General features: G+C 40.8%; 2 protein-coding genes across 2 annotated transcripts; one reads left to right on the top strand and one right to left on the bottom strand.

Annotated features, from left to right (window-relative positions):
- Positions 1-848: 848 nt before the first annotated feature.
- Positions 849-11,695, bottom strand: LOC136423535 (N-lysine methyltransferase SMYD2-A-like). Its single transcript, XM_066411742.1, has 13 exons — positions 11,207-11,695; positions 9,018-9,084; positions 7,495-7,596; positions 7,029-7,083; positions 6,644-6,759; positions 6,144-6,211; positions 5,334-5,436; positions 4,813-4,920; positions 3,577-3,637; positions 2,874-2,999; positions 2,214-2,388; positions 1,825-1,933; positions 849-1,248 (listed from the first exon to the last, which is right to left on the bottom strand). The coding sequence occupies exons 1-13, from the start codon at positions 11,383-11,385 to the stop codon at positions 1,162-1,164; spliced, it is 1,356 nt and encodes a 451-aa protein (XP_066267839.1). The 5' UTR covers positions 11,386-11,695; the 3' UTR covers positions 849-1,161.
- A 5,593-nt stretch (positions 11,696-17,288) lies between these two features.
- On the top strand, positions 17,289-21,457 carry LOC136422431 (trace amine-associated receptor 9-like). The gene is made up of 4 exons (XM_066410203.1): positions 17,289-17,591; positions 19,015-19,112; positions 19,917-20,018; positions 20,833-21,457. Exons 1-4 carry the CDS (start codon positions 17,289-17,291, stop codon positions 21,455-21,457), a joined length of 1,128 nt encoding a protein of 375 aa, XP_066266300.1.
- The last annotated feature ends 1,741 nt before the right edge of the window (positions 21,458-23,198 follow it).

Below are 23,198 nucleotides of genomic sequence, written 5' to 3'. Positions count from 1 at the left end.
AAGCTTTTGTAAAGTGTTCATTTTTGGTTGTGTTTTTTTTTCGTTTCCTCCTTGACGTACTTAAACTTATGAAAATATCTTTGTTAAAATTATGGTTCTAGTTGTGATATTATATTCTTCTTTGGTATCTTCATGTAACGACATGTACATTTGTCCATACATTGGTGAGAGGGATATTGTCATTAAGTGTAGTAGTATTTAAAGATTTTGTAAATTTTGTTTTCGATGAAGAAACACACTTGTAAATGATGGATTGTTTGATGTGTACATTTTGTATTAAATGCAAAAGGTGTATTGCAAAATCACGGAAAAGTAAACAAATTAGTACTTGGAAAATACATGCATCTAAAGACTGCCTTCTTTTTATTTGACACGAGTTTTAAATGCATCCTTAATCAGAAACAATACTAAACACAACTCCTTCACTATGATGCTATATGAAATTACAACAGCCTGATGCAGTTGGCTTAACATCGTTGTGACAAGCTGTCAGTTGGCACCATAAGCTTAAACAACCTGACATTACTGTGTGGGTGTAGCCACGAGTCATCCTGGTTCTCAGCTACAGCACCATTGGACCCGAGCCAAGCCAATTCTCCAAATGTCCTATTACACCACTTCCGCCTTAAATGTTGCCACTTTGTGATACTGTATTTACATAACTGCAGACACGCACCAAGACAAACAAACACACCAATTGATTATGATACCTCCGTTTCCACGGAGGTAACAATCCAGTCCTAGTCAAGGAATAGGACCTGATGTCATCCTCTACTTCCCTCTTACTCATCTTTTCAGCAACGTCTTGAGTACATGCTTTATCTCACCAGGGTTCTTCAAGATGTTGATGCTAGTAGCTTATTTTCTCATAGATTTACAGCACTTAGAACCTGAGCATGCACACTACAGTCTTCCATACACTAGCACTATTCTTAAGTTCAATCCATTTTTAGCATATTTATTTTAAATTTACATATAAAATGTATATAGTAAGGAGCAAATGTGTCTTGTGGGTGTATTCCAGTGAGTCTTGTGCGTTTATATGGTCTCAGGCGACTTGAAAGCACCATGTACAATCCTGTTCTCATAATAACAAACTCAGGAGCTTTGACAGTCGATTTCTGAATGGATATCCGCTTCTTCCTCTCCGCTACTACTGCCCTATTCCTCGCAGAACTCCAGCCAGTCCTCGACGTAATCAACCAGCTGACTGTCACGTCCGTAGGCAACGCACAACAACTTTTTGGCCTGCAAGATAGGGAAATGCTGATATCATTCTCATGCCAGGCCCGTCGCTTGTGTGTCTAAAGCAACGACCCTGGCGCACCGACCTGCGTTCCGTCCTTGTCGCTGTGGTATCGCTGACCAGATTAAGCCAATCAGATTCTCCACCATCCTGTTGTTGAAGGGAAAGTTACCAGCCAATCGCGTTGCCTCTTGGCCATAAGCGGCGACGTGGTTGGCTGGTAAGTCTCAGTCCAAGAATAGGAGGGTGGAGAATCTGATTAATCATTAACGTAGCGAGAAGGTCCTTCCTTGAGCACTTTAAACCCTTCCCGAGTCTTTTGCGATTTTCCCATTCCCAAAAAGACCGAAATTTGGTGGAAGCGCCACCTACATTGTATGTCCATGTGCGCATCATTTCTTGTACGTGATTAGTCGGTTAAGCATATATGTTGAAAACGTACGTTCTTTCTAAACAACTGTCCATCTGCCTTAATGGAGTAAGGACTGTCAGAGAAGCCCGATCGTCACTCAGAAAACATTACGATCTTTCACCCCTTCTGCTTGGATGAAAGTTAAACAGGGTCAAAGAATGCTTACCTTTCTTAAGTTGATGAGGGCATTTTCACTGTCGCCCAGGTGGTAGTAAGCCTTTCCCATCTTGTAGTACAGAAGACCCGTGTCGGGCTCGTTTGGTGGCAGGTATAGTCTGTAAAGACGGTCAAATGCATACACAATGCTTTAAGCATCCATCTCAGAGCTAAGTATAAGTCAACTTTAATGTCTTATCACCAAAGACACTTTCGATGCAATTGGCTTTAATTAGTTGGTGAATAGCACAACTCCAAAAGTTATTCATGTATGTCTGCTGCACATAACTGAGGATACACACCAAGACAAATCAACAACCAAACAAACATGCAAACCGATTACAATACCTCCGTTTTCACGGATTAAAAAAAAGGTTTTGATCATTTGCTGTGCCTTACTCGTATGCCCGGTCCAGTCTCTTGCCGTACTCGATAGCTTTGGTCCACTCCTGAAGTTTCACTGCCGCGGCGAACGCGCCCACCAGAATCCGCACCACGTGGATGTTATCGGGGTGGAGAATCTTGTCAAGTTCAACCAGGCAGTTCTCACGGAAAATCAGGTCACATTCCACACTTGAGACAAAGTCAAGGTTAATCAAATCAGTAGAAGGTTCGATGTTTCAAGGGTATATCGGCTTATCTCGCTACCTGCTTCTTGGCAATCATGTTGTATTGATGTCACTTGTGTTACATGTTGATGCGGGGTAGTGTCTAACTCCACTAGCCAGTTTTCAAGGAAGTTGATGTCAAATTCTGATTAAATCCAGGTTAATTCTTCATTTTCTGTTTTTTCACATCCACTTTCTTCTTCATATTTTACTTTCTTTTCTAAATTTCATCTGACGTTATAGACACTTAACATCCATTGCTCAAATCATGTGTCCAAAAGGCCACGTGCTTAAAGTGACTTAGTTAAGTCGGTACCCGAAGAAGGCTAAAGAAAGTAAAGATATAGGTGAACATTATCTGGTGACTTTATTTGTACAATTTACTCTTTCAAAAGATATTATATTCTCCGTGTTCTTATTTTCACTGCATTAGTACAGACTGAGAGGATATCAGTGGCCCATACTCTAGGCTTGTGCATGACGTCATCTGCGTACTGCACGTAATCCTTCAGATCTTCGTAGAACTCCGCGGTAAAATCGGAAAACCCACAGGAGCTGCACTTCTCGTAACGGTCATCTGAAGCAACAACACAAATATCATGAACGAAGGACTAAACGTTCCAACCAAACACTAGTTAGAATGAACTGGGATGTGACTTTAGAGACATTGCAAATATGCAAGCCCACCGACAGACATTGATCATAGACGGGGGTGATATAGATTATCCGACCTATTGGTGCAGTCACAATTACTGTGCTTAGTATAAAGGCAGCTTAACAAACTGAAACGAAATATCTCTTTACTAACTTTCAAGTACCAGTGCACTTAAGGACTTTTATCATATTATCATACAATACAATAACTTAAAGTAATACTTGAAGTAATATTCCTTCTGCGAGATTAACATAAAGGAATCATAAGAGAACATTTATTGACGCAACGAAAAGTACAGCCACTTACGTACGGTCAACTACAAACTACAAGATTGAAATGCAACATAAATCTTAAAATTCTACTTATATATACCAAGCAATCAAGAGTAAATCCGTAATATCGTGTTACAATCAGGGGGGGCTAATCGTTTGAGTATCTTGTCTAATAACAAATTTAAGCAGTCCTTGAAGACAAACAGAACATGGTGTGAGGGACTTACTTTTGTTGGGTTTCACCTGAGCCTGGCAACTCGGACACTTCACTGACTTCATGACGGCTTCCTGAAACCAGGGGTGCCAAAGAATACATACGAATTTTACGGAATACATACGAATTTTACGGAGTACATACGATCCATTACTAGAAACATACGATCCGTACGGAATACATACGATCCATTACGCAGAAACATACGATCCGTACGGAATACATACGATCCATTACGCGGAATACATACGATCCTTACTAATTTGCTGGCCATCGCGCTAGCACCGAATCTAGCTTTGTCTGGTCCTCCTAGTTGGTCTAAGCCTACATCAGTCTTAATTTAGTGCAGCTTGAGATTTTTAGAGTTTAGCCGGATGGGATACGCCATTATTAAGCTCTTAAAAGCCAAGATATCGTACGAAGAACTGGTTATCCCGAGTCAGCCATCTTGAATTTGCCGCCGGTGTCACGTGATCCAGGTACATTTATCCAAATTAGTAAGGATCGTATGTATTCCGTAAGGATCGTATGTATTCCGCGTAATGGATCGTATGTATTCCGTACAGATCGTATGTTTCTGCGTAATGGATCGTATGTATTCCGTACGGATCGTATGTATTCCGTAAAATTCGTATGTATTCCGTAAAATTCGTATGTATTCTTTGGCACCCCTGGAAACGGGTGCACGTCATCAGTCGTAAAATAAAAGAATTGCTTGGTGATAATTCAAATTATCAAATATATATACGTCATCTAAGAAAGTGACATAACAAACTCGTGCATACCTAAATGATGCAGAAGCCATTCCCAACAAACACTCATACTGTTGATCAAGGGAGACGGTGTTATATAATGCGAACATTACCGTGTGTATACATTCAATTCTGGAGAATATTAGGTCAATTTCTTTGCAGTATACATCATATTGAAAATAAGTGTGCATTCAGTGCTGTTTCATTGCCACCGGAGGGAAAGGGGGTGAAACATTTCTTTGCCTGCTGGGGCACAGTTTCCACTGGATAGAGACCGGAGAGGGACAAAAATTGGAATCGTATGATTGGATGATATATGGCTTTCAAAATTGATTATGATTCTTGGTGTACATGTATGATATGAAAGAGAACAATACACACAAAATACACTTATTTATCCATGCAATTAATGTTTTGGTCGTCGTCTCAGTAGAAAAAGGACATGAATGCAGCTATTATATGAATGTGTCAAAGAAAAAGACCCCATATTCACTTACCCTGTCGTCATCTAAGCAGTAAGGACACTGACAGTCGAAGAAATACTTGCTGAGCACATCTTGTCTTTCTCGAGTGACGTTACCTTTCTCAGTGTAGGAGTAGCAGATCTGAGCAGAACATTATAGTTATGTCAAAGCGTTTGTGTTCAACACTTAGATGTATTTATCAATCAAATATAAACGTGTTAACGTGTTGTAGTACAGTACTATACTTGAAGGGTTGTAAACCATAAGCTTCATCGGTCAATTATTGAGCATTCCATAGTAACCTTATTTGGAGTATTTTATCTGCATGTACTTTCCAAAAAAGAAACCCACTCTGTAAATCTTTCACACGACGTGAAACTCACTCTGTACCGTTTGCTAGTACGATACAACATTAAGACTATTATTATCATTTCTTGCATTAAACTGATGACTTTTTGGTGGGTTTTGTTTGTACTTCTTTTGATCATTTATTGTTATTCCAGATTTATTCTTTCAAATGTACTAAGCTGCGCATGAATGAATAAATAGGGTACCTCCTCTCCGGGTTGAATATCCACAAGAGCCCTGATCTGAAGCTTGGTTCCCCGGAACGTCGATACACAGTTCGACTTACAGCTGTGGTTAATCATGGCGGCTCTGAAACCACACACGATATGCATTGTACCATACCATCACTGTGACATGGACCTAATAACCTAGCATTCTTCGTGGTTGTAGAAGCCTTACGCCGCCCTAGTCAACTATACACACGGTAGTAGTTTTATGCGGCTGAATGAAATTGATTTACTATATTAGGTGGATGGCTAATCAACTCCAAGACCGTAAAGCTATACTACGTACCGAGTGCCAAAGTTGACTCGGGCGGCGGAGAGCCCCTAGTGCCCCGAAGAGAGCCCGCCCAATCCACGATAGACTGGATACCAGCTATATGGACCAGATATGGACAAAGCTACCGTCTTTATACTTGTAGTGAAAATGAATCATTTGACGGCAGAAGTCATGAAGAAGAAAAAATTAAACCTGTGTTGACCAAAACAAAGAAAAACGAGCCAAACCTTACTTCCGATTCTTCAAGTATCCTATTACACCACTTCCACCTTTTTTTCTTGCAAACTAAAGACTAGTTCTCACACCAAGACAAACAAACACACACCCTGACCAAATTACCTGATTTCACGGAGGTAATAACCTTTCCGCGGCTTGTAAACAATGAATTTGTACAGTTCGAATGATATATTATCTACCCGAAGATGATCAGCATTCTCTGGTGAACTGGTTCTACAGTGGCGTAAGATTAAAATTACCTCATATGATGTGTGTCGACATACGGATGGTCAACTTACTGAGGGTATAGTCCAACTCCGATGTCTTTTAAGTCAAGGTCGTGGATGGCGAAACAGTTGCAGGAGGACTAAGTGATAGACATAGAAGATAAGAGAAGTATTGGTTGGATTAAGGGGGGCTGTATGGATCAGAACATCAGATCTCTTCATGAACCGGCACGAGGGAGAAAATAGACTCAGTCACGTTTGGGACCGCATTCGTCACAATGCAGCAGCGACACGTGCACCTAGTTGCAGTACAAAGTAGAATCAGTCAGCATTGCTCTGCGGAAGGTGATAGACGGCCATGCACCGAAACGTCGGGTGGGTAAAAACACTTGCTTGTGTACATTCAAATAAATTTGTCATCCACTGAAGGGACCACCCTAAAGATTCATAGATAAATAAATGTGAATGTTTTTACAGATTGAGGAAAGTTTTGTTAGCAATTGAATGACTTGTAGATATTTTTACAAATTGTCCGAATGAAATTGATTGAGGAAAGTACTGTTTCCTATTACCTTGCCATATAGACTCTCCAGTTGGAGCCGGTCTGGGAGAATGTCCTTATTGATGAAAAGAAGCAACTTCTGCAGCTGGATCCTCAGCTCAGCGCTGTTCTTTAGTGCTTCAGTATCTTCAGATAACAATTTAAAAAGTGCACATGCGTTACATGACTTGATAACTTACTATTCGCATTTTCTAATTCGATGTTGTTGTTGTTGTTGTTGTTGTTTTTACTTCAAAAGAAAGTATATCTGTCGACATCAAAAATTACATTCATCTTGTATTTTATTTTATATTCATATCAGTTCAGACGTTTTTAACCCGAAAATATGGCGGACGCTAGATTACGTCATAGTCATGTGACTCCAAGCATCCAATGATAGAGCTATGTAGACTCACGTGGACACAAGTCGCACATGGGGCCCAGGGCACCTTGTTCATATTCCCTGGTGCTCTGTGGATATAAAAAGATATAAAAATCTTTCTCATCAACTATTCAAATTAGATCCTAATTTGCATAATTGCCATCTACAATGTTAATCATCACTACAGTACAAATAAAAAATCAAGACGATCCGTTAACCCCTTCTGTGGTATCTTCTTTCGAAGACTTTAACTATGCGACCCCTGCAGTTCCAAATCAAGTTGCTAGGGGGCCAAAAAAAGCTAAATTTCTACTGCAGTGCCATAACAAGGGGCTAGGGGACCCCATAACAAATTGTTTCGAGGTATCATCAAGGTACCGACATACGAAATATGAAGACAAGTCACCCTGGCATTCTCAGGTTCTCGAGTTTACAGACACAAACACCGACACACACACACACACACACACGACGAAAAACGAATGAATGAAGGAATGTACTTGTCTGTACAAGATTCGTCCCAGAAGTCTCAAGTGGAAGGGGAGTTGCATGAGACGCCGGTAGCCGTCACATTCTGAGAGATGTTCTTTGTAGGCAGCTTTCTGTGGAACGCAAAGCGTTCAAATTCAGTCATCAACAACAGAGAAAATTTCTTCGCAAATGTGTCTAAGTGCTAGCAAGCACGGACAGGATACCGTTTTAGCGTAATCTATGTAGGGGAAGAATTGTAATTACACGTAGGTGACATAATTTGTAGGAGTTATCATTATACGTTGTTATTGAGTTTTATAATATGTAATATAATAACCCATATGGTACTGAAGCCTGAAATAGACGGAAGATATACTTAAATTGTTCAGCTTCAAAAAAGACAAGCGAAAACATTTTACATGCACCAAAGATAACGTTATGTCATAATTATGTCATAATTATAGTGAAATACTTAGTAGGTCAACACTACATATTCTGTATGATGTTCAAACGATTTTGCACGGTCAATCGGGGACAAGTTTCACACCGGCACGTATTTAGAAACAGGGGTCTAGTGGCGAGTGAAAGTGTCAAAATGTCAGCATGAGTAGTGTGCTGTACGGCCACGCTAGTCAGACTGGGCATGGACCTGACGGCGTTACCTTAAGCTTGTCTCTTACGAATTTTGGTCTAGAGCTACTACCCTCCTCAACGTTGCATTCGATTGTCGTTGTACTTTGATATCTTGTGATACGGCGCGGTCACATTCGTCATATGTCTATGTCGTCGTATTCTCCAAGCAATCTAAGGTTTTGGTCGGGAGGGCAAGGAGTGGCCGCCACTTTTAACGTTTCTCTCCCTCCAGAGCTGGGGGTAGAGAAACGTCAAAAATTGTGGCCCCTCCTACACCTCCCTACCGAAACATAGACTTCTTGGAGAATAGATTGTCATATGATTTTGATGTCGTAGAATTTTCAAGCAGGCTAACTGTGACAGAACCAAAGTAACTACCGACTGACAGGAACCCAAGACAGCATTTCCGGTAAAAATACATCTCAATGTTGTACGACTCATGCGCGACTGTCCCAAGATTGCCTTCGGTTTGCGACGACCGCACGACGACCGTATGACGAATGTGACCATGACGTAATCCATTGCTATATGGTCTGTTTCTTTGTTGTTGTTTTTTTTTACTCTACCCAGGTAGTAACACATAACAAGGATGAGTGAGAGGGAGTGTGTAGAACAGCAGGGTGCCCCCATAAACATACCAGGCCAAGGGACTCGTAAACGCCTGAAATCCTGTAATCGCCATTAACTCATCCGCCGGGTTACATGTATGCAAAGCGGTTTAGAGATATTTAGTGCATAGTTTAGATATGAAGGAGTGAATTATACCATGGGACGTTGCTTTGGAGCTCTGCAATTGTAAAACGCAGTTAACCAGGGTGGTGGAATTATGTTAGTACACTTAACAGACAAACGTGCAAATTCTCCCTAAAGACAACGCGTTAACGAAAATACCGAGGTCCAACTCGAACACCTTTCCTACCTGGCAGTCTTCGTCACAATATTTCGCGGTGCTACACTTTGGACAGGTCTTTAGTGGTGCCTCTGGACTGAAAACACAAGTAAAGAAAATTGTTGAGTCCTCTCTGAAATAGATTGTTTTAAAATATAACCACATATTGTATTTTTATCAACATTTCAGGGAGCTGGATTTCATTTTCTTTTGACAACATTGCTGCTTCTTAAGTAATTATCTTAGCCAAGAAGATAATGTTTTCGGTGCCTTTTGTGAACAGCATAACTCGCGAAGCTGTGGATGGATCAGTGTGATACTAGTATTCGGTATACTGGAAGGCGTTGGCAAAATGCAGCAAAATTTTTATTAAAGGTGCCCTAGCGACTTTCTAGTGATACTGCAGCAGAACGGCCGGTTTTCGTATCTTTATCAAGAGAAGCGATGTACTTATAAATGGTTGTCCGTTCTGTAACTGATAACAAGGACACTACACGTCACATCTAGTCTAAATATCTATGTTGGTATTCTAAACATCTTGTCTATGTTAAGCCGTTCCCGTCGGCGCTTCCATTTCTAGTGACTTCAAACATCAAAGTACATGTAGCTCAGGTTAATGGATGACTTATCAATCATTATGTAATGATTCAAAACATCCGTCACAACTTCGCATTCTATTTTTCTTCTCGCCTTCATAGCTTGGAGTTTTTTTAGTGTATATTTTTAGCGGGATGTTTTTCGTGACTTTCGCTCTTTTTAGTTGAGCGCGCTGTAGAACGAAACGTGATATCCCTACCCCCGTGAAACAGGAGATTAAAATAACATGCTTCTGGTGAGGACGCCACAGGGTCGTGTTTACACTCCAAAGTAAAATATTGTTATTTCTCACGCGTTAAAGGGGATTCAAAGTCATAACCTTTGTCTAAAGGGGTTTAAAACGATTAATGCTGCACGGGTAATAAAACGAGTTTGATCTAAATTCTGTCAAAATAATTCCAAGTCATGCAGAAGACTGCAGCCATAAAGGGGCATCTAAATTACTAATAAAAACTTTTGAGGGCTAGGCTGAAGGCCTCGGCAAGGACAAACTAGAGGTTAGATATATCTATCATACACAGTCAAGCAAAGAGAACTTGACAGGAAGGTAAATGCTGTAAATATCGTTTTTTTTTAGATACAATAGCTCCTTCATAAAAGGGATAAACTCTTAACACTTTATTTCTGAACCCAATTCTCCAAATAATCCCAAGATTCAGAAGAAAGAACAGATCACACATACACAAAAACATACAAAAATTTACAGATACATCAATAAAGGGTAAACATCCATGTAGTAAGATAAGGAGTATAACAGTTACTCAAGCAACCGAATGATTATGTAAACTGTAGGACGTTTCAAACAGCGGTCAGACGTATCGGATAGCATCCTCTGTCTTTCGTCAGTGACGTACTGCCACTGACGAAAGACAGGATGCTATCTGATACGCCTGACCATTTACAAGATTATCCAGTTGCTTGCGTAACTGTTGTCTTGTGCATTCACAGATAGAGGCTGGCATTTGTGTACACAGTGTAGATATGGCTTTTTTTAAAGTTGATAGTATACATGTAGACGATGTTTGACTATCGCGTGGCAGTGTAAGTTACATTTTCAGAGGCCGATTGTCCTCTGGATAAATCGTTTCTAACAATATGATTTAGAACGTCTATTTGCTTAACAATGGTTTTATGCACTTCTCTCACTTTAATTTACGGCAAAAGAGCAAAGAAAGAAGTTACTAATGGCGTGTCCCTCTCTTTTGAAGGTGTCTACACAATTTTAGTTCGCCGTGCATTTGGTCACGTAGGTTGCGTCTGACAACGCAGTGTCAGATATATATTACATTTATCTTGTCATGTTTGTTATTTTTAGCTCGAGACTGCAAGCCTATAGCTTCCAATACCACAAATCCTAAGCAACAAATTCTTCCAAAATGAACTTTGAAAAACCTACCATGAAGAAGTGTAGAAAACTGTTACAATGCGTCACCTTTGTTATCTATATTTGTTTATTCAGTTATCTATTCACCGGTATGGTTGTGAGAGATACAGCCAGGGCTGCCCAACTAGCCAATTAATGTCGATTACAAACGACTAGAGCAATACACAAAGTACAACGAAACATGTATAACTATCATAAACTACTATATCTTCTGGACAATAAGGTCATGAGATGTTACCTTTGCTCTTCTAGACAATAGTGACAGCGTTCCTGCTCTTGCCCCTCGAGTAGAGTGAAACAGTACGGGTCTTCCTCGATGATCAGGGTCCCCGCCTTTATCGGTGGCCCGTTCTTCTTACATCTCAGACCCCGTCCTTTGTCCGGCGACAAGAAAATCTCTGCGTGTTCGCGAACCATTTAGAAAACAGAACGACGAGGAACGTTAAAAGTATAAATTTTAAAGTATTTTCTCAGCTTAAGCAGCTTCCAATAGCTGCCTCTTCTATGGACCACCACCGACTAGAACATTCGGGAGGGGCAGGGAAAAGGCATGATGTTGTTTCACGTCAATCAATTTGTGTTTTGCTCGATTCGCTTATAGCTATTTTCTTACCAATAGAATCTTAAAGTGGTTCAAATTTGCCGACAGATTTGTTGAAATGTCACCACCTTGAATTGATACCGGGGTTTTACAGTCAATAAGTCAATTTGCCAGCCGTAGTTCCGTGAAACAGCGATTTGAGTGCCCACCCGACCAGTAACATGCCTCTGGTTATGTGATACCGCGATCCGCGCAGCGAGGATGATTTAAGGTTGCGTTAAAAGAGGACATATTATTTACTTCTTTTGCTAATTTATGATCCTAAAATTATCTTTGCCCTCCATACTGTCTATAGAATGACCTCTAACTACTAGATTTTTTTTTATTTAAAACCCAAACGTTTGTGAACAGTTTTATCATATTATACTATATTCATATCGCTTGAGATGATGAAAAGATAGAATTGTCCTTTGGAGAATGAATAAAACTTTATGGAGTGCCATTCAAAATGTAAAATTCAGATATAATTTCAGTTGCAATCTTCTGAAAAGAACATCTTCAAAATCTTACCGCTTTTCATAAGAATTACATAAACGCCCCTCCCCCCTCGACATTGGGATATCGCTCATAATTGCGGTATAGATATCAATCTGATTTGGATTTTCATAAGCACTCATATCTTTATCCTAGGTCACAGATATGGCCCAGCTTAGTGTTAGAAGCTCGATATATCTCGGATTATGATGCCACAGGTCCCTTTTGGGTAAGAGTATGTCCTAAGCACTGGTGGGGTTTCAATTATTGGTGCGATCTAACTATATAAGGGAAGATATTCTGACCGCAGGCGAGTTAACGACTCAGTGTATCTTAACTTTTCAAACTTAGAGAAAGCTTCTGTAAATGACAAATTATATTAAGTTAACCCTACCTAGACAGGGCTTTTTTCGGATTCCTGGTTCGGGAAAGGGAAGCTGTTTCGGCATGCTGCATGACCAACAAATTTGCAGGGAGTTATGTAAAAGAGAAATGGATCATAGAATTATGATAAAAATTTGTGTCATTACGTAATATGACGTCTTTATGATGACATGGGTGATTTTATTGGCGGATACCATCTACATAGGGTATTCCCATAAAACTCAAATATATTCAATAACACAACAACATTTTGACAAAAAGGGTGCCTTGTTAATATCTAAGTCTGCTGAGACTTCTGTAGTCAATGACAACCGCATCGACGTCAAAATGACGTCAACATATGACGTCATATACACTTAAATGTGCTTAAGAATGGAATATGTTTTATTACGTACACCACACAATTAAAATATCCATTCTGTAGGGTCTATGTAATACCATGTAGTTACACATGTTGATCTACCGTTGATCACGTTTGAATCAGAAGAAATTTTTTCTTGATAAATATTTATCAAATTCTCCATGTAGTAAAGGAGGGTCTAAACATCGTCAAAAGGGAGCATGCAATACCTATTAGAGATCCATTTGCAAACAGACCACATAGCAATTGTTATCAAAAATATGCATGTCTTGAACGTTTGTCTCTGTTGGAGACCTTATCCAGTTATTTGATCTATTTCGAATTAATGAATATGGATAACATAGCTTCCCTTTTTAGTCCGTTAAAGCCCCAGTTCGGTTTAGTTCATCCACCAATGCTGGTGAAACAATGGTCCATATGTTAACCTGGTATCCAGTCTACCGTGGATTGGATGGGCTCTCTTCGGGGCACTAGGAGCTCTCCGCCGCCCGGTAAACTATAACACACGGTGGTACGGGGTTGGAGCTAATCGGCCCCAATTAAAAAGAAAATGATATATGACTGATATATGACTTTCTCTTCACCTCTGCTTGGACGCCAAAGTTATCTTTGCCTTGTCCCATAACCCAGGTCAGTGCCACACGCTGTACTCAATGTCAACGTCAACTAAAAATATCGTAAACCAGATATCAATATCTGAAGGGACAAATTTTAATACGCCTCGAGTTTCGATAAAACAATGTCAAGCACGTTAAGCTGCATGCAAAGCCTTCCGTCGTTTAACTTGGGTCAAACGTTTATTCTGCTTCGGGGAACCAGTTGCACTTCCTCAGCAAACCGCTAGGTAAAACAGTACATGGCGATATTGCAAATAACCAATATAATTGCACTACGTTTAACAGATTATAGACATCAATAATAGTTTACCTTAACATTTTTTAAATAATCCTTAGCACTATTTGCCGACAACAAAATCGAGCAAAATGTATCTGCCACTTGCATCGTTTCTAGATTCATATATCTGGTATGACAAATTATTATCTTCGCCGAGTACTAGCACTCAACGGAGAAGATTATGTTTTCGGTTGAGACATCTGTTGGGTGGGTCTGTATGTATGTCAAGATCATAACTCAAGAAAGCTTCAATGAATCTTTATGATTTTCGGTAGGTGTGTAGTGGTTGTGCAAAGAAATGTCAAGTTCGAAAATGGTTTACCTTGCGTTTTTCAACAGTATTGCGGCGGACTTTTAATTTTTGTGTGTTTGTATGTAGGCAAAAAAAGTGACGGAAACGTTGATGGATCTTCATGATTTTTTGTAGGTGTGTAGATGTAGTAGGAACGGAGGTCAAGTTCAAAAATGGTTTCCCTGGCATTTTCCGTCGGTACTGCAGCGGGCTTTGAGTGCATGTGTATTTGTATGTGGACAACATAACTCGAGAAGCTGTCGATGGTTCTGCACGATATTTAGTGGATGGGTAGGGTTTACAGAAAGGAAGGTCAAGGTCGATAATGGGCCTTCTAGTTAAATATAATAAGCACACCGCAGCTGTTACTTTTTCCATGGCTGAACACAATCTGACCTTCCTACTCTGCCAACCATTGTTTTTCATTATCGACAGTCGAGTGAGTTTCTTGTAAACACAAAAATTGAGTGGGGTTTGTCATTCCAAAATGTAAACGTATCTCTTCTTTTTTAATTATTCCCTAAACCTGTACAATTAAAGCTGGCAAAATAAAGTTTCTAAATGCCATGTTATTATAATGAGTCTAAATCCATCTGAGTAACATGTTACATATGCGAATCACTTCTCCCAAAACGAAACAAATAAAAGCTTGTAACATCCTCAAATAAGCTCTTTCACACTTCCGAGTACGCATGCGAGGCAACAGGAATCGTGTTTAATAAGTCAAAGGTGAAGGCCCCTGAGATGTTATAGAATTCGCCTGCGCGTTGTTATGCAAATCGAGACGATAGTCAAGACGAGCACTGTTAACACAAGCCAGTGGCCTTCACCTTGGACATGTTTTCCACACATGTGTCCTCGTTGCTGGGCGCTGTTCAGTAAGAATGATGGCGTATACCTCTAACTATTGTGGCAGGTGTACATTCTTTCAATTAGGGCACTAAACACGGAAAGCAAAATCCCGCCGTCAGCTGTGTTCCTGCAACATCTCTCGCCCAAATGCAGGAACACAGCTGACTGCGGCGTTTTGTTTTTCCGTGTTTCCAGTCATTATCATTAATCAGTGACAAACTTGCCCTAGGTTAAAGAATGCGCACCTGCCAGACCTTGACTTGATCAAAACGATTTAGTCTCGGAACAGAAAGAAAAACATTATCATTATCAATATCATCCAAATACCATCTCCGTCCGTCTGCGTTGTCCCCAATGGCGGCCGTTAACCGTCACTGCGCATGCTCACACCCGGATGAAGCCCTACTCTTTTCGATATTAAAGTGTATTGGGTTCTTTATTGTGCTCGAGGTGTGGTTCTTCTCATACACGGGACCTCCCTTTAACGTCCTACCCGAGGGACGCCCCTATCCGAATCTAGACACTCATTTACACCTGAGTCTAGTGAGGAAATAGATGTCGAATACATTCCCAAGGGCACAACATTGGGGCCTGCTAGGGATTCAAACCGAGTACCTACAGGCTCAGAGTCAACAACCCTGGCCTTGCCACAAGGCCACCGTGCCACGATGACCATTGGTATACGAGCCTATCATGTTCCCATTTTGGCCAAGCACACCATGTAACTCTACTAAGTAAGTGTGTTGGATCCTCTTTACGTTGGTTCTATCTTTTACAGATGTTTGTGGATGAGGATGAGGTGACGTAGGCGGGTGCCTTGTGGGACCATGTGACGATGGACCCCGATGAGTTGGCGTCAGAGCCGGGGAGGTGATAGAAGGGACGGATCTGAACGACAAGGACTGGTGATGGGACTGTATCGTGTCCAGCACAGAGAGGGATGGTCTCCTACACGTTTTGTTAGGCTCTACCTATCTATCTATCATTCATTTTATAGATCCACGAGGACGTCCCTAGCCAGAGCTAGGTACTCATTTTCACCTGAATCGAGTGAGGAAATAGTTTTTTTTCAACTGAGGAAAAAGGTTCGTTTCTCAAGAGCACAACATTGGGGTCTGCTGGGATTCGAACACAGAATCTTTAGATTCTAAGTCATCAACCCTAACCTCAAGACCACCTTGCCGCCTTGTATTGGTTAGGGCTGTGTACCGGTACACCATACCTGTAACTTTGAGATTAAGAATATTCAAAGCCTTACTCAAAGATGACTACATGTATTTGATATTCAATAAAGATCAGAAGTTTGATATTCAATAAAGATTAGAAAAATTAATATTTCAGCTTCTCATGATATAACCTATCAAACAATACAAAACTTAGATTTGGTTGCTTGTCCTTTTGAGGGCTTCTCTTGAAATGAAGACGATATAATCAAATTTTGGAAACATGAAGATCTAAAGCTTTGTGTGTAAATGTACCTCCGAGGCAACAGGAAATAAAAAAAACAAATTGCCATAGTATCTTCATCCTTGGGTAAGTAGATTTCACAAGCAACCTTTTTTGAATCCAATCTTAAGGTATTAGGAAGCTGTAAAGGCGGCACTCGAGGACATGAAAGATGTTATCAACCTTTCACGTAAAAGGAAGCGACGGTGGAAAACATTGAGAAAATTTCATCTTGGCCATGCGCTACTAGTCTAGGCGATTGGTGCAAAATATAGCTAAAATTGTTCAAATTGTGGTAAAAGCATGAAACTTGGTATGGTGAACCCTGAGTATGTACTTAGTACTTTTAAGGGTTGAGCCAATTCGAAAAGCATGTTTCTTAGCAACGGTTGCTAGGAAAACAATTTTCCCTGAAAATAGCTACATTTTTCGCTTCTGTACCATCATACTTTACTCTAAAATGCTACAAGCTGGCAAAGACATGTAACTTATAGCACTTCATAATATGTTGTGTGAATAATGGGTCAGAAACAATGCAATTTTTTGCGTTTTGGGCAATTTTTTACTAAAATGTCTATTTTGGGGTACGTTCTGACTATTAGCACATCAGTAACATCAAACCGTGGACAGGACATTGAAGAATGAAAGATAACATGAACTTACTTGAACTTTTAAAATTTTAAAACTTACTGAGGGCGGTTACTGGGGGAATAAATTGTTTCGCCACATGCTCACACGACGAGGCACTTAAGCTTGTTGCTATGACTAACTTCATCGTGTAACCTATGACGCAGGCTAATTCTCATCAAAGAGCCTATTGCCCAGTTGCTTCAAGGTACGTATGACGCGACTTAGGAGAATTTGCCATCCATCCAGACTTGGCACCCTAAAAAGCAATTCCAAGACTTCTTGTATGTTTCAAGGTGGACCAGTAGTACTTGGGCATATTTTCTGGAAGGTTGGTTCAATCTCCGCGTCTTCATTTATCGGACACCGGAGCAGCTTTCGTTGCAAGGATGAACGGATCCGAACTTGCAGACGATCCCAACGGGACGACTTCGGTGTCCGCGGCCGAATGGCAACATCTTCTCCCCGCCGAACTAAAGGCGACGTTCGTCGGTCTTATCGATCTGTGGCTTGTCTTGGGTAACATCTTCGTTGTCGTGGTAATCTTAAGGTCGCCGTCGCTGAGAAACTACACGGGGTACCTGACCGTCTCCCTGGCGTGTGCCGACATGTTGCCGGGTCTCCTGGTCATGCCCTTCAGCGTACGGCCGGCATGGACCGGACACTGGACGTACGGCGATACCCTCTGTATGGTAGGTGTCCACACTAAGTAATTTGGACGTCGTACGATATGTTTGACACAACAAATTAAGGATATTCTTGGGACAGTCGGGGATACGTCGTACAAAGTTCAGTTCTCTCGTGACGGAAAGGATTGTCGATTGGGTCTGATAGGCTGGTTGTACGAGAATCGTACGACTTAGGTGAATGTCAATACGTTGTATGGGTTGATATGTTTTCATTTTCATATAGGCGTGGGTGTCCATTTGCTTTTAGTCGACGTGATTAATCGTAAAAAACATGTAACATTAGATATTCGTTATTCGTACATGCTTGGTCACAAAAACAAGATATACTAAATAATGATCCAACTACTGTATGCGAAATGGTTGTACATGTCATTTAACTTACTGTTTTACGCCAAATGACAATTACTCAAGCAACTGGATAACATTTTAAAACAGTCAGCCCAAAGTCAACATTTGGTGCATCTTATAACCTGGATGTCTAAACCTACATAAACGTAACTTAATGTTTTGTTCTAGATAACATTTTCAAATTTGGGCCCGAAATGCCACACGCTTGAAAGGTTAGGATTTGGGTTATGGTATAACGTATCTGCTAAGAGGCCAAACATGAACTCATTTTTAAGGTCTCTTGGTCGAATTTGTAAACTGAAAACCGTTTTCAGATACCGTGCTTTTTTCTCGAGATTAGTGTTTAAAGGTAAACGGGAACCATAACGCTGGTATTAGGGTTACTTCTAAAGTATCTGCCATCTGCTATGAGGCCAAACCTGGGCTCATTTCAAAGGACTCTTGGTCAGGATTTGTAAATTCGTACAGCGTAAGTGACTACGGCTTGGTGATCAATACGTTGTGTGGGTTGATATGTTTTCATTTCCATATATATAGGCGTGAGTGTCCATTTGTTTTGAGTCGACGTGCTTTATCGTCACAAACATTTGGTCACAAACACTAGAAATACTAAATAAAGATCCAAATACTGTATGCAAAAAAAGGGCTGTATACACGTTATTCATCTTAATATCTTATCCCAGAAAATATTTTTAATTTTGGGCGCTAAACGTCACACACATAAGGGCGTTGCTTGTGAGATATGTAGGCAAAGAGGGGAAGAGAGGCTCGTTGTAATTTGACCATCCGACGCCACGCGTATAGATATGAGTGTAATCAACGTTTCCTGGTCATTAACAGCCACATATGCATGTTAGACACGGCTAATGATTTGATATTGACCACAGCATCGTTGTCAGTGTGCCGAGGCGGTCTTGTGGTTATGGTTGTTCAATGTGTTGACTTAGAATCTAAAGGGTCTTGGTTCAAATCACTACAGGCTCGAGTGCTGTGCAATAAGAGTTTTCTTTTCGAGTTTTGAGTTTGGGCGGCTTCTTTAAGCAGCTCTATCTTTTCTTTTTCCTTTTCAATGCTGCAGCTGACGACATTCTTCTCTTGTGTCTCTACAATGGCCTCTACATTTTCCCTTGTCGGTCTCGCCATCAACCGGTACATCCTCATCGTCCACGCTTTGAAGTAAGATCTCTAAGTCTTTACATCCGTTGGGCCTGGGAAATTAATGTTGTTTTCTCTGATAAGGCCATGCTGATTTGATTACATGCCCTACGCGCGCATCAATTTTCGTCCGTTTCCACACAAAAAAGTTTTCGGGCATACTGTAAATCGTGAAAAGAAACAGCTGCAAAATGAGAGAACGCATGCTGTAAATTGCAAAATAAATGTTTTGGAAAATGTCGTAGAATGGAAAGTCAGTTGCAAAGTCAAATAAGAAGTTTTGAAAGAACAAAAATGAAGAACCTATATTTCGGTATACCATACGCTGTGTGTTAAATTTTGTGTATCCTTCCTGACAACTTAAATGTAATAATGAATTTACATTTATGATTTTTTTTCATTCGCACCTTCGCAACCGGAAACACAACATTTTTTCTCGGCCTTGCATTTCCTCTTAATTCTAGGTTACATCGCTAGTGCTTGATTCAGCATTTAGGTTCTAATGTCAGTAATTTACCCGGTATATGTCGCATCCATATATTCATAACGACAAGTTATTCAAACCGTGACTGTAAAAATGTCCTGCCATTTCTAGAACAGCATTTTAGGGCCTTATGAAATATTCACTTGATTATAACTTGAAAGCTTTCTCTGAAAAACGAGGACGTTAAAAAACCATGTAGAAAAGACCATTCGTACTAATTGTCATGAAGATGTACTTACATCGAGTGCTACCTTTATAGTGTCTGCGTTTGAAATTATACATTCTTAACGCCCCTTGGGCTATGTCATTCAACGCTTGTGTATTTTCCTTAACATAAAAAGGTATCAGAGTATCGTAGGACCAAAGCTGTGCACCTCTATGATTGCCGCGGCTTGGATACTGCCTGTCATGAGCTTCTCAATCAACATCTTTGATCATAAAAGGTGAGATTTTACAGAACATGTACAGCTTTCTGTTTTGTCTCTGACGAATGCAATTGCACGCTGCACTATCAGCGTACCATCAGGTGAGTGGGCGATTCATATACTGAATGAACGAACAAACAGCGATGCCGATGGAAAAGAAAGTTACCCGAGGACATACACTAATTTGAACAGCGAATTGAATTGAAGTTCTGGCAGATACGTTCTGCCTTCAGGAAATCTCTGGAAGTTTCTTTCAAATTAAAGAACAGTTCATACTTCTGTCTTTTGAGGCATTTGAGTCCCCTTCAGGGTACTAATTACATTACAACCGACAGTGTAGCATATTTTCCCATAGAAATATGGACTATTTTGATATGTTATGATGATCCATTGGCATGTATCTTGGAAACTGGCGTCACCTCACCGAGGAGTAACTGTACTGAAATGATATCTAACAGGGCAGCAGTAAATTGGTATCAACTGGCTCAACTAAAATTTGTATGATATGACCCCACACATTTGCGATGAGGAGAGGAAATGATATGGTTTTAGATGATATTCTTTTATACGACTACGTGAAAAGTTACAATACAATATAGGAGTTTACTGGTTTAAGTTTCACCGACAATATCAAGTTTGTTGTACAAGGAGGTTCACGATTCTAAATGCGCATGCGCAAGGTCAACGATCCAGGTCCCTGAGACATAGACAAAACAAGTCCAACATTATCATGGAAATCGGAGACGGATTCTGGACATGCATAGAAATCTCGACCTTCCTTACAGGACCTTAGTGCACTTGCCTTTTCTTATTTCTCCAATTTTTCTTGCAGATATCATTTCTTACCTAGCGCTGCGCACTGTACCTTCGACTTCGGCGGCGTGGCTCCGCTGGCTGTTGGCATTGCCTTCGCCACAGGGATGGTCCTGTTGGTGGGCATCCTTCACTGTAAAGTGTACGCAGTCGCCCGGCGTCACCTGAATAACATCTACCACTACAACCCACACGCTACGGAAGACAAGCTGCAAGGGGCCAAGACAACTGCAGCCATCACGCTTACTTTCTTCCTGACATGGGTGCCGTACAGCGTCCTGGCTATTTGTCAGCAGATGCTGAAGTACACGACCCACCCTGACGTGGAGTTCGCGGTGTACTGGCTGCATGGTTGTCACGGGATCCTCAATGTCTTCATCTACAGCGGGTTGAACCGGGCGTTCCGCGACCAGGCCAAACGGCTGGTCGTGTCCGGGCGTACGTACGTCCTGCAGTGTCTGGAAGAGGCCACTCGCCCCAGCAGAGTGGACGTCACATTGCTGTCCCCACAAGTCTCTTCTATCAACATTTCCAACGACAAAGGAACAGGCGCCTGTACAACACACGCCCCGGAAGACATCCTCTTGAAAGAGCTTGGAACACGCGATCTTGACAATGCACAGGACTTTGAGTCACCTTGCTAGTTTACTATTCAACTATGCAGAGTCCTGCACTTTCTGGGTTATCTGGGTTTGACCAAAACAAATTTTCTAGTTACGTCGATGAAGGTTAGACAGCCATGAAATGAGATACTCAAGCAAGTCATTAAGTTTTGTAAACGGTCAGACGTTTCAGACAGCATCCGCTGTCTTCGTCAGTGAGTGACTGAACAGAGTCTGGTATCTGAACACAACTATGAATTGATATGTAAGATACATTTATCAAGACTATGAATTAATATAACCTAGCACCGCAAACAACATCACAACCAAGACCAATAGAATCTAAGAATGCTGCGACGAAATTTGCAGATTGCCAGTGTGGAGGCGAATGAACATGCATACACGGCGCTAGTCAAATCATGTGAGTGGGGTGGAGGCTAGTGCTGCGTACCTAAACGTAACATCAGGTACAGGTACTGGTACAGGTCCGGACCTGTACCTGCACCTGAACAATTTGAAAAATTAACATGAGTTCTTCTGAACTTCTTCAATAATGACAGAAACATAAATAAGCTGTTTTCAATTTCGACGGCAGTATCTTTATTCAAAGAACATAACTAGGTTTCCTACCGCCAAACTCCCTTGGCCTTGCTGTCAAAAGTCCCAGCCTGCCTGAATGATCTGTTGCATGTTAGTTACACTGTTCCAAGGTATCACTTTGGTCACGTTTGGTGTCGCATGAGCTCAGGGACAAAATAAGCACATACTTGGTGTAAATTTATATCGGTACAGTACCGGTACTTCATGATATAGTATTTTGGACCTGTACCTAATAAATTTTTACGGTACAGTACCGGTACACAGTGCCGGTACGCAGCACTAGTGGAGGCTGTGCAGCTAAAAGCAGCCAGGCACGCGTGCAACAGCTACAAACGCACGGCCTCTGTAAAGCAACGCTCAGAGTCCCGGGATGGCAGACACTTTCGAAACGCAATAAAGTGACCAGACTGCCGTCCCATGTTCAAAATCCTGCAAAACACATCTATCACAGACTCTCGTTTTTCGCTTGCACAATCAAAGAGTGGAATAAACTTGAGCCTATAGTGTGGCAGAGGCGGAGTCCATGTCCCAGTTCAAAGCTAGGCTGGAACAGGCTTTGCTGCATTTAGCTGCCCCCGTCATTTGTACATATGTAGATATGTGTATTACCGACATTAATAACTCAGTTATCCTGTTCTTTTCACACGTCCAGGTCCACCCCCATTCATACTTTTTGTTGCAGTTACTACATTGGTCATCACACATCTATCAATAATCCACTGTGTTGCGATTATGATATTCTTTGTGATATCTAAATTACTTTTCTATTTCTGATCTTCTTGGTAGAAGTACTACAACCCACGAAGCACAGTTCCTACTTTGTTAAAGATATGCCTGTTTGTGTTTGCGTCCCGTTTATTTGCTTAAATGGTCAGACTGTGCATACAGCCATACTGAATGTCTCGTGATGATGAATTCTGTTATGTTTTTAGTGAATCGTAAATTTCTATGGACTGAGATATAATGCTACCCAAGTACTGAGATTTGCTACTAGGCAGGTGAATCTGTTTTTAGATTCAGAATCATTCCAGATGTGAGTTCCTTTAACCAGTGATATCATTCATATCAGTCCAATCTGTCGCCGAGTAACTAGGATTTATATAAGATGTTGTTTTCCCCGTTATCTTTATTCAATTATCGACCAATATCATTTGAATATTAGAGACATCAGCAGCACTAATTC

This window comes from Branchiostoma lanceolatum, chromosome 17 (assembly GCF_035083965.1).
Source record: "Branchiostoma lanceolatum isolate klBraLanc5 chromosome 17, klBraLanc5.hap2, whole genome shotgun sequence".
NCBI lineage: Eukaryota > Metazoa > Chordata > Leptocardii > Amphioxiformes > Branchiostomatidae > Branchiostoma > Branchiostoma lanceolatum.
This window is presented reverse-complemented; position numbering and strand designations above follow the sequence as displayed.

Coding starts and splice junctions, on each gene's coding strand:
- LOC136423535 (XM_066411742.1), bottom strand. CDS start 11,385: ATGGTTCGCGAACACGCAGAGATTTTCTTGTCGCCGGACAAAGGACGG. Junction 7,597..9,017: donor ATTGTGACGAAGACTGCCAG/GTAGGAAAGGTG, acceptor TGCGTTCCACAG/AAAGCTGCCTACAAAGAACA. Junction 1,934..2,213: donor AGACTGGACCGGGCATACGA/GTAAGGCACAGC, acceptor CCGTCTTTACAG/ACTATACCTGCCACCAAACG.
- LOC136422431 (XM_066410203.1), top strand. CDS start 17,289: ATGAACGGATCCGAACTTGCAGACGATCCCAACGGGACGACTTCGGTG. Junction 17,592..19,014: donor ACGGCGATACCCTCTGTATG/GTAGGTGTCCAC, acceptor TCAATGCTGCAG/CTGACGACATTCTTCTCTTG. Junction 20,019..20,832: donor AACATCTTTGATCATAAAAG/GTGAGATTTTAC, acceptor TTTTTCTTGCAG/ATATCATTTCTTACCTAGCG.